Source organism: Rana temporaria, chromosome 3 (assembly GCF_905171775.1).
Source record: "Rana temporaria chromosome 3, aRanTem1.1, whole genome shotgun sequence".
NCBI lineage: Eukaryota > Metazoa > Chordata > Amphibia > Anura > Ranidae > Rana > Rana temporaria.
The window spans coordinates 493778924-493791125 of NC_053491.1; the positions used below are offsets into that span (position 1 = coordinate 493778924).

At 45.3% G+C, this 12202-nt stretch overlaps 1 protein-coding gene across 4 annotated transcripts in view; it reads left to right on the plus strand.

The window, feature by feature from the left end:
• Positions 1–12202, plus strand: part of LOC120933834 (NACHT, LRR and PYD domains-containing protein 3-like) — a 107180-nt gene that overhangs the window by 63806 nt on the left and 31172 nt on the right. For 3 of the 4 annotated variants that reach the window (XM_040347242.1, XM_040347243.1, XM_040347239.1), the window contains exon 6: positions 4232–4375. In XM_040347242.1, the coding sequence (XP_040203176.1) occupies positions 4232–4375 (144 nt within the window). Of the gene's footprint in view, positions 1–4231; positions 4378–9224; positions 9233–12202 lie in introns of all 4 variants that reach the window. The other variant, XM_040347241.1, reaches the window with a different exon arrangement.

Below are 12202 nucleotides of genomic sequence, written 5' to 3' on the forward strand. Positions count from 1 at the left end.
TCACTTTTAGCATTATTAAATCCACTGCTCCTGAAAAAACTGCCGTTTTTAAAACTTTTTTTTGCATTGATACATGTCCCCTGGGACAGGACCCGGGTCCCCAAACACTTTTTAGGACAATAACTTGCATATTAGCCTTTAAAACTAACACTTTAGATTTCTCCCATAGACTTTAACAGGGTGTTCTGCGGCTTTTCGAATTTGCCACGAACACCCCTAATTGTTCGTTGTTCGCCGAAAAGGCGAACAGGCAATGTTCGAGTCGAACATGAGTTTGAGTCAAACTCGAAGCTCATCTCTACTTGTAATAGGAATAAAAGTGATCAAAAAAATAAAAAGGGACAAAAAAGTGCAAAAATAAAAAATTCAGTAAATAAATAAATAAATAAATAAAAATAAAACGCCCCTGTCCCTAGTAGCTTGCACTCAAAAGCGAACATGCATGAAAGTCCCGCCCACATATGTAAAAGCCGTTCAAACCACACATGAGGTGAGGTGAGGTATTGACGTGCGCGTTAGAGCTGGTAACCTGTAAAAAAAAAACAAGTGTTGCCTATGGAGATTTTTAAGTCCCGAAGTTTGGCGCCATTCCATGAGTGTGTTAAATATTAAATTGTGCCATGTTAGGTATCTATTTACTCGGCGTAACATCATCTTTCACATTATCCCCAAAAATTGGGCTAACTTTACTGTTTTGTTATTTTTTAACCACTTCAGCCCCGGACCGTATTGGTGGTCAATAAGCGGGACACTTTTTGCGATTCGGCACTGCGTCACTTTAACTGACAATTGCGCGGTCGTGCGACGTGGCACCCAAACAAAATTGGCGTCCTTTTTTTCCCACAAATAGAGCTTTCTTTTGGTGGCATGTCATCACCTCTGTGGTTTTACCCCAAAGTAGCTCAAGAATCTTCTCAGTCATGGAGTGTCATGCATCTTGGCAGCAAAACATGCGTCTGCTAACTGTGATTGGGTGTCATTAATAATTATCCGGCATTCACATCTGTGTGTTTCTGAATATGAGACAACCCACACAGACAATGTGCGCTTTTTCGTACGTCTATGAAATGCACAGCAACGCATGCCACACATGCACAGATGTAAATGAATGGTAACACAAGTGCAATGTGCCTTGCTGTGCGTTCTTGTGGTCTGCCATTTATTTCATAATGTGCAAATGAACATTAACACAAGCACAATGCACATTGCCGCACATTTATGAAATGCAAAGCATTTTCATGCAGGTTGCTGTGCAGTTGGAAATGTGCAGATGTGAATGAATGGTAACGCATTTACAACTGCCCAGGAACCCGCAAGAAAACGCATGTTTGGTGTAGCAATGCACATCACATTTCCGTTACCATTAATTTGCATCTCCTAATGTTTTTGAACGCATGGCAACCCGAAAAAAAAAACAATGCTTTACTATGCATTTAGAAAACGTGTGACAACATGCGTTGCACTTGCGATACCATTCAGTGGTGTCTGCACATTTCTGAACGCACAGCAACCTGCAGGAAAACGCATGCTTTGCCACATGTTTTAGAAACATGCGTCATGCATGGCTCGCCATTTTTGCAGTACAAGTGTGATTTCTGAAACGTGCGGCAAAGCACACAATTTCTGTGGTTGATGTGCATTCAGAATCATGCAGATATAAATGCAGCCTGATTGGTAATGACGCCCCAATCACGGTTATCAGACGCATGTTTTGCCGTGTGACAAAACACGCTATAAACACGGATCCATCAAAGTCACATAGGAATGCTTCTCAGTAAAGTCACTTTGAAGTCACACCTGGTCGCCGGGAAGTATTAGAGAAAAGTCAGGCTGGAAGTCGCTGCGACTTTCATGTTGTGCTGTGTGAACCAGAGCTAAATGGTGGTTCCCACATATCACCTTCTACACAACTTCTGGGAACAATCACATCATTTACATCATATTAACCCTTTCCCTGCCCCCAATTATACCATTTATCACACAGAACATTTGGAGTGAAAGCTTAGGGCCGGATTCTCGTAGAGTGGCGCATCTTTCTGCCGGCATAGCGCATCTCATATGCGCTACGCCGACGTAACACAGAGAGGCAAGAACAGTATTCACAAAGCACTCGCTCCCTACATTGCGCCGGCGTAACGTAAAATCGTAGGCGTAAGCCGGCCTAATTCTAAGTAGGTGGAAGTGGGCGTGTTACATGTAAATGAACCGTGACCCCATGTAAATGAATGGCCGAACGAACGGCGCATGCGCCATCCCGTGTACACTTCCCAGTGCAAATACAAAATGAGCCTGGGTGAGAGCCTAGAGAAAAAAGGCTGACCCCAGGAAAGGGGTTACTATCGGCAAATAATGGACTATACTCAGTTATTGCAAAATTGCAAAATTTATTAAATTGTTACAAAATATCAATAAAACTTTGTCTGCTATATTTGGCAGCGTGGCAGAGCAAGTATAGAAAATGGTATGCTTCCGCGTCAGCGGTGTAGCTATAAATAGACTAACGAACATGAAGACAACAAACAAACATGTAACATGAACCCAGACAATCCGGATACTGTAGTGTTGCCTATGTGGTGGTTCACCTGGGGTGGGATCCCCGATCAAAAGTGATCAAATTAAACTTATGGAATTTATATGTATATAACTAGTTGCGGTGAACATACCACAGGGGCAACACTGCGGGGAGGGGGGAGCAGGCTATGTTGAGATTTCCTTGAACCTGAGATTCGTTAGACACATGTAAATGGGTTCCTATTTAATATGATCAACATAAAAAGTCCAACAAATTGGTGGGTTGTGTCCCGTGTGAGGAAGTCTCACGATCCACCAAGAATGGGTTCCGAGTGTCAATAGACTAAGAAGCAACAATTCTGCTGTTGTTATAAGGTATTCAAACCAGAATGGACATATCAGCAATGTTCTTACTCTTATAAATAAATATGAAAGAGAGATCACAGCGTTCCCGGTAATTCCCAATAAGGTACACAAAACTTGTGTGTCAATTTCTGAATGGGTCAGTCTGTGTGTGTCAGGTTGGACACTATGTTTAGGATGAAATTGGAACGGGCTTACCGATTGCTGGTTGAATTGAATCCAAGTTGTCCAGGTATCGTGCATGGGTTTATGCTCAGTCCTCTTGTAGTCCTATGGTGTTGGAGGACCTACCAGTCGAGATGACACTCGTGGGTAACGAGGTGACTCCGCAGTTCTGTTATAGACGGCTGATGCCGTATACAAGGTTGCGTGCGGTAATCTGCACCGGTGAATCCGGAGCCAGCTGATGCCCAAGGGAAATCCTTCAATCACGTGTGCTTCCTCCGTCGTCCGCCCCCAGGTGGAGGAGGGGTGTACAACAGTATCTGGAGCCCGGGCGTGATGACGTCAACGCGTTTCGCAAATGACTTGCGTAGCTTCGTCTGGACGCTTTCCCAGTGCGCATGCTCAGAATCACGTCGGAACGAACGCCTAAGATACGTCGAATCACTGAACGTAACCTACGCCCAGCCCTATTCACGTAGTACTACGTAAACTACTCAAAATACGACGGCTGTTACGTGGTCCATACCTTTGCATGGGATGTGCCTCCTATATGTGGAAAAACTTTACGCCGGACATATGCCTTACGTAAACGGCATAGATTATGGGCGCAGGTACGTTTGTGAATCTGCGTATCTCAGTCATTTACATATTCGACACGTAAATCAATGGAAGCACCCCTTGCAGCCAGCGTAAATATGCGCCCAAGATACGACGGCATAGGAAACTTACGTTGGTCGGATGAAGCCACATTTCAGGCGTATCTTGTATTAAGAGTCGGGCGCATAAATACGACAGCGCATCTGTGCACTTACGCTGCGTATCTCAAGATACGTCAGCGTAAGCGTTTCCTGAATCCGGGCCTTAGTGTTCAGAGATGTGGGAGGGCAATAATGCCAGGGTGTGACATCATCATCCCGACATTGGAGGAGCCAATTGTCTGCAGAAGTGGGCGGAGATGGGAATGTGTGGACTGCCCCGTATACATATCAGGGGCCTCCTTTAAGTTTTGTCTGGAGTGTGACTTCAAAGACCACTCATAGCCACCAATGTCCTCATCAGGTCCAGTATGAGACGGTAGAGCCAGAGGGAAGGCAGCCATGTGGAAGGGAAATGTTGGGTGTTACACTGTTATTCTTGGTGTCAGAGGTCATACATTCTTGGTGGTAATTATTATTTCATTATTGGCTTTTAGATTTGTGCGTTGTACTATTTCCAGTAAAGATTGTCCGGGAGAGGACAAAGCAGAAGAAGAAGATTCCTGCTCTTCAGGATATAAAATGAAGTGTGATTCTCTTTCCTTTCTGATGAACCCGGAGAGTAAAATTCAGGAATTGGGGTAAGAGAAATGTGTGATCTGCAGTAATGGGGAAATGTGACGTCTTGTGATTGTTCCCGTCTCTCAGGCCGCGTACACACCATCGGTCCAAACCGATGAAAACGGACCAAAGTTCCGTTTCATCGGTCCAAACCGTCCGTGTGTACGCCCCATCGGTCTTTTGTCCTTCGGACAAATATTGCAGAACTTACTTTAAAATCGAACCGATGGACCGCTGACCGATAGGTCCAAACCGATGGTTAGTACACAAAAGCATCGGTTCAAAACCCGCGCATGCTCAGAATCAAGTCGACGGATGCTTGGAAGCATTGAACTTCGTTTTTTCAGCACGTCGTGTGTATTACGTCACCGCGTTCTGACCTGATCGGATTTTGAACTGATGGTGTGTACGCACATCACACCATCAGTCTGCTTCAGCGGTGAACCGATGAAAATGGTCCGTCGGACCATTCTCATCGGATGGATCGACCGTGTGTATGCAGCCTAAGTGTTTCCTTCTATCTCTGGGTGTCCTCCATCCTCACCCATGTAGAATCTTCCATCACCTGTCCTCTTCTCATGTCTTCTCCTCTCTCTGAGGGAATCTTTCTCTTTGTAATCCCATTCAAGGGATTTGGGGTTCCCCTTATAGTAGAACAGTGACCAGGCTCTGTACATATGGAATGACCCTCCATTTCCTAACAAGCAGGAATAGAAACCCTTAGGACTCGCTCACACGTGTGATGATGATGATGATGATGATGAAGGAAGCAATGCTCAGTAACACTTCTATGACATTTATGATGTGTCTTCATTGTGTTTATGAAGCTCTGAAAACACTATAAGAATGCTGGATAAATGTCCGGGGGAGGGGTTGCTCTTCTAGTGGGAGGAGCCTAAAGGGGAAGTGATGTAGAGGAAATGATCTCTGACATGTGGATTTCAGATATATTATAATAAATATATAAAATGAAAACCAGCCGCCATGTCATCATACTCACTATCGCTCTCCTGCCCCCTGGAGGACAGATTTCCCGGTCTGAGGATAATACCCGCTTGGTGACTTGTTACCAGATCTGTTTTATTTGTATGTGTCACAATAGCTGGGATACTCGGGTCATTAGGTTTCCTGCTTCAATCAGGTTTCCACCCAGGTCATGGGACAGAAATGGCACTGCTCAAGATAGGGGATGTCAATATTGAAGCAGCAGATGACGGAATATCGTGTCTCCTAGTGCTGCTGGACCTCAGTGCAGCTTTTGACACAGTAGACCACAACACCCTGCTCACTCGACTCAAAGAAGTAGCCGCAGTCTCAGACTCGGCCCTACCGTGGTTTCGCATTGTTCCTAGAAAATAAATCACAGACAGTGAAACTAGGAGGCTTCACATCAGAAACATGGACCATTACATACGGAGTCCCTCAAGGATCACCCCTTTTCCCTGTACTCTTCAACATCTACATCCGTCCACTCCTCAAAATCATCAACAAACAGGACCTGTGCTACCACTCTTATGCTGATGACACGCAACTTTACTTTCGAATCACCAACAAAAAAGACCATTATCACTGTAGCGGGGTATCACCCTTCTGATGTGACACAAAAGACTACTATTGCTGATCATGAAGGATCTCAGCTCACTCCGGTGGCCGAGTTGGGTTATAGTCACATGTTTGCATTTTGTTCTGGTACCGCAGTGAATGTTGGGGGATTGAGTTCAGAAGGAGAAGAGACTCCATTTGGGCCTGGGCCTGGCCTGTAATGAACTACATTACCCAGAGAGCAGCTGTGCAACCCCAAGATGCTTTGCCTTCCACACCGCCTGCAGAGGGAGGTAATTTAACCGCTTAAGGACCGCCTCCTGCACATATATACGTTGGCAGAATGGCACGGCTGGGCACAAGCACATACAGGTATGTCCTCTTTAAGTGCCCAGCCATGGGTCGCGGGCCCGCAACCTGGGCCGAAGCTCCGTGACCGTGACTGCGGGACTCGATCGCCACTGGAGTCCCACGATTGGTCCCCGGAGCTGAAGAACAGGGAGAGCTGTGTGTAAACACAGCTTCCCCGTTCTTCACTGTTGCGCCGTCATTGATCGTGTGTTCCCTTTTATAGGGAAACACAATCAATGATGTCACACCTACAGCCACACCCCCCTACAGTTAGAAACACAAATGAGGTCACACTTAACTCCTTCAGCGCCCCCTTGTGGTTAACTCCCAAACTGCAATTGTCATTTTCACAGTAAACAATGCATTTTTAATGCATTTTTTGCTGTGAAAATGACAATGGTCCCAAAAATGTGTCAACATTGTACGAAGTAGCCGCCATAATGTCGCAGTCACGAAAAAAATCGCTGATCGCTGCCATTAGTAGTAAAAAAAAAAATACAATAAAACTATCCCCTATTTTGTAAACGCTATAAATTTTGCTCAAACCAATTAATAAACGCTTATTGCGTTTTTTTTTACCAAAAATAGGTAGAAGAATACGTATCGGCCTAAACTGAGGGAAAACAATTATATTTTTTCGGGGGATATTTATTATAGCAAAAAGTAAAAAATATTGCATTTTTTTCAAAATTGTCGCTCTATTTTTGTTTATAGCGCAAACAATAAAAACCGCAGAGGTGATCAAATACCACCAAAAGAAAGCTCTATTTGTGGGAAAAAAAGGACGCCAATTTCGTTTGGGAGTCACATCGCATGACCGCGCAATTATCAGTTAAAGCGACGCAATGCCAAAACGCAAAAACTGGCCGGGTCCTTTAGCTGCCTAAAGGTCCGGGTCTTAAGTGGTTAATATTGTTGCTGATACTGCAGGGATCTGCGAATAGAGTGTCGCTGTTTTACTCATGTTCTTTTGTTCTTCTTTAAAGTAAAGCATTGGTTATCTTGAAATCTGTGTGCAGCCTATCTTTCATACTGCAAGATCCCTCCACTTAAGGTAACTCCTTTTATTTGCATAATCTGTTGTTGTGTAACGGGATATTGTGTTTCCTCATAAGCTACTGAGGACCACAACTCTCATATTACCAGGTGTGTCACGGGAGGATTTTGAGCCACTTTAAGGGGTTAGTCACTGAGCGTAGATCCCAAAACAACCAGCAGCTCCTCCTGGGGTAGTGCTACATCACAAACTAGGAAAATGCCTCACTCTGATCGATAATTGGATGATGGAAAGCTCCCTCAAACTCAATGGATCCAAAACAGAACTCCTTATCCTTCACGCAAATCAGAAATCTAATTCTAGGACCACATGGACACCACCCACCATCCTTGGACAAACCATCACCCTAAGCAACAAAGTCAAAAGCCTCTGAGTCATCTTTAACTCAGACATGACGATGGACGCACAAATAGGATCAGTCGTCAGTGGTTCTCACCATCTTCTCCGCCTGCTAAGTAGACTCATCCCCTTCATCCCAGAAGTAGACATAGCAGTAGTTTTTGGAACAATCATCAGTTCCCGACTCGACTACGCAAACTCCCTCTTCATAGGACTACCCAAATACCAGATTTTGCGTCTACAAGTCACCCACAACACGGCAGCCAGACAGGTAATTGGTAAAAAACGATGGGAACCAATCTCCCTGGTCTTGAGGTCCCGCCACTGGCTAGCTGTAAAGGATCAGGTCACATTCAAGACCCTCTGCCTCACTCACAAATGTGCACTAGGAAACGCTCCTCAATAATTAAGCGAGAAAATAAAACCCTACATCACCAATCGCGTGCTCCGGCCAACCAACCAAAACCTCCTCCAAATCCACAAATCCCGCTACAAATCCAAGGGAGAACGTAGATTTGCAGTTCAAGGACCTCACTCACTCATTAATAGTTTATTAATAATAAGATGTAATATATCCTCACATAGAATCACAATATATCTTTAACGGAACCCCAAATGGGATGGGGTTAACGCCGTTTAGGATATTTCATTCCCGTACACAAGGCAGCTACCGTCAACCCACAATCCGGTGAACACGACCCTTAAGAATTCCCCCATTAATGAGACACACAGCTCTGTCTGAGGTTCAACAGGAATAGACCCTTTATTGAGAAAATCAGGCTCTTTTATATACAGTTAGGATATTGCAGTAACAAAATGAACAATGACCCAACTCCACCCACAACATCACACAATGAGCCCCAATACACATCGTTGAGCTATGAGTAAGCACTGATTGTAGTGCGAAACGGCAGCTGTATGCCCTGTCTTTGCTGTGATGTGTGGTGTTTGAATACTTTTACCAATAAAAGGCAACCAAGAAGGTTTTTCCAGAGTGCGGCTGTCCAAACATTTCTTTCTACAAACACATATTTTAGTAGTCATCCTGACTCAGGCTCCTGACCTTATTTACATGAGCTAATTAACTACAGCTGATGACTCATACACCTGACCTTTAGGCCATCTGCTAACTTACAATACACATTACCATCAATAGACCTTCACACAATACAGGGTTGTAACGGAACTATGTATTCTGCCTGGACATCTATAATAATCCTACAGTGGGACATTACTGACAGTTCATTGCAGAAGATACTGGACACATTACATTATTTTGTCCTGACTAGTTCAATAGGACAATGACCCTTCAATGCTTAGCTCAGGCTATTGAAATGCTAAGTGGAGCCGGCTTGTGAAATACCTTGTTATTGTGTTCTGCAGGTTAATAGCTGTTCTCAGAGATGGGACGTCTCTAGGAGATAATTACCTCCACTAAATGACTTTGAGAATGTGATTGAAGTTCATTGTATGTGTGGCGAATTGCAGACGAGATGCCTAGCCACCTCGTCAGGCTAAATGATAGATAATTGGCTCATGTTAATTATTCTGATGGCAAGGGGGTGGGATGTTCCAAATTCTGTATAAAAGTGTGCTGTGTACTTTAAAATAAAGAGTCTACTTGACCCTTCAAAACGCAGCCCTGTCTCGTTCTTGAAAGGGGCATTCGATGGGACTATTATTCTGCTATTTTTACAGCTGAACCTGACTCTCTCTCTCTGGATCTTGTGGATGGGATGATACCGGTTTTACTTGCATACAGCAACTTGCCAGGGAAAAGGACGTCTCCAACGGCTGATATCCTCTCACTAGCTGGGTAGCCGTTACATTGGTTGGCAGCAGTGGGATGGTCCTTTTATCCAAAGAGCAAGTGCTGAATTGAGTCTCACTACGCCAGGCTGAGAAGATCCACACTAAAAGATCTATTGGAGAGTCGTGGTAGGAGTGCCAGTAACAGACCACGGAGGGAGCTGATAGCTGACCTGCTGGAGCTGGACGAAATGGATGGATCCATGGAAGGAACTGAGCCCCTTGCACCTGTCAGCGAAGAAGATGTAATTACTGGGATTGTACAGTGGAGATTATCCTTGTATCCAGAAACGTCAGTGGAACTAATAAACCAGCTGTTCCGGGAAGCAAGGGAGGAGATACAAACTAAGAGGGGACAAGAACTGGAACTGGTAAGAGCTAAACAGCCCATTAAACATGCAGTTCCGACCCCCCCACCCGCTGCTACAGGAAAGAAAATACCGTTCACTGCATTTAAAGCTTTTGTAGAAAGTGAGGAGGAAATCGATGGATATTTGGCTGATTTTGAGAGGCAGTGCTCACTACACCAGGTACCACCAGACCAATGGGTCACTATTTTGTCTGGGAAATTGTCTGGGAAATTTCGGGCTCTTGCTCCAGAGGATATTTTACAATATCAGCAAGTTAAGGCGCTGCTAACCCGATACGCCGTAACTCCAGAAGCCTACTGCCGTCGCTTCCAGGAGTGCAAGAAGAAGGCTGTGGACTCCCACATGGAATGGGCCAACCGGTTACAAAGGGTGGCATCCCTTTGGGTCCAAGGGTGCAAGGCCAACACCGGGGAGGAAGTATTGCAGCTGTTCCTAATGGAACATTTCTTCCAAGACCTGGCCGCAGACATACAAGACTGGATACGAGATCGCCGTCCCGCTAACTTAAACGAGGCGGCTCGGCTAGCAGATGAGTACGCGGAAACAAGGAAAGTAAGCCAGGGTACTACACGGCTGGCTCATAAGGTAGAACCGCGTACTCCAACCGTCACCCCACGCCCAGAGTTTCGGGCTCCAGTCCCACCAGGACCACCACATCCTCAGGGGCCTAACAACTACCCCCGGGATTCGTCTAGGGTGACGTGCCATCACTGCAGCAACACGGGACATATTGCTCGTTATTGCCCTTTGAGAGCTACAAATAACAACTGGAGATGCACAACACCCAACACAGAGGTCACTCCATCACGTCCCTCTGCGGCCCACTGCCTAGAGACCGAGGGGGGCCCTGAGGAATGTCTGGGAATTTTGTATGAGGCAGACCCAATACAAGCTGCCTCTCCAGATAACCGTCAGCATCACCGTCAGGAGGTACGGGTGAATGGACAAGTAGCACAAGGCCTAAGAGATACCGGGACTACAATCACTTTGATTCAAAAATATCTGGTAAAGCCAGAGAACGTGTCCACTCGCACAGTTGCTGTCCGGGTCGCAGGGGGTGCTGTATTTCGCGTACCCACCGCCCGGGTGCACTTAGACTGGGGAGCCGGGTCAGGAAAGACCACAGTTGGTATCATGGACAACCTACCTGCTGAGGTTGTGCTGGGCAACGACATTGGCCTTCTGACTTTGGCTTATTTACCTACACCTGCTGCTGCTGCTTGTCCCGTGACCACCCGCATTGCTGGAACCAACTCGCTTGCTGCTGAGACCCGGGTAAGACTACCTTCCTCGACATGTACTGTAGATCCTGCACCATATCACAGTCTAAAATGGGAATGTGACAAGTTGGCCAGTGAGAAATCAGAGATGGAACAACACTATGTCATGTATTATGAGATGTCCCGTGGCTTGAACATTGAAATGCACAAACAGGCGGAAATTGTCAAAAGATTAAATGGGATTTGCATCCAGGTGGTGCCTTATCTGTCCCAAGAGCATCAGTAACAGGTTTTGGGAGCCATTGAGAGAGCAAAGCAAGTGACTGTTCCAGAACTGAATTCCATTATTCACCTTCACCCTCAGCTACCGACCTGGTAAGCCAATGGGAATGCCGACGGACTGTCCAGGCAAACGGAACTTTTACCCTAACAGCAGACCGGACATCCCCAAGTTGACCCGGAGTCTGCCGGAGTGTTCCACAAAAGGGGAGAAGTGTAACGGAACAATGTATTATGCCTGGACATCTATAATAATCCTACAGTGGGACATTACTGACAGTTCATTGCAGAAGATACTGGACACATTACAAGTGGTTGATTTTGTCCTGACTAGTTCAATAGGACAATGACCCTTCAATGCTTAGCTCAGGCTATTGAAATGCTAAGTGGAGCCGGCTTGTGAAATACCTTGTTATTGTGTTCTGCAGGTTAATAGCTGTTCTCAGAGATGGGACGTCTCTAGGAGATAATTACCTCCACTAAATGACTTTGAGAATGTGATTGAAGTTCATTGTATGTGTGGGGAATTGCAGACGAGAAGCCTAGCCACCTCGTCAGGCTAAATGATAGATAATTGGCTCATGTTAATTATTCTGATGGCAAGGGGGTGGGATGTTCCAAATTCTGTATACAAGTGTGCTGTGTACTTGAAAATAAAGAGTCTACTTGACCCTTCAAAATGCAGCCCTGTCTCGTTCTTGAAAGGGGCATTCGATGGGACTATTATTCTGCTATTTTTACAGCTGAACCTGACTCTCTCTCTGGATCTTGTGGATGGGATGATACCGGTTTTACTAGCTGGGTAGCCATTACAAGGGTCAATTAGCACAAGCCAAAATGAAAGATCCTTAGAAGCCATCCTAGATTAATTTACATCAC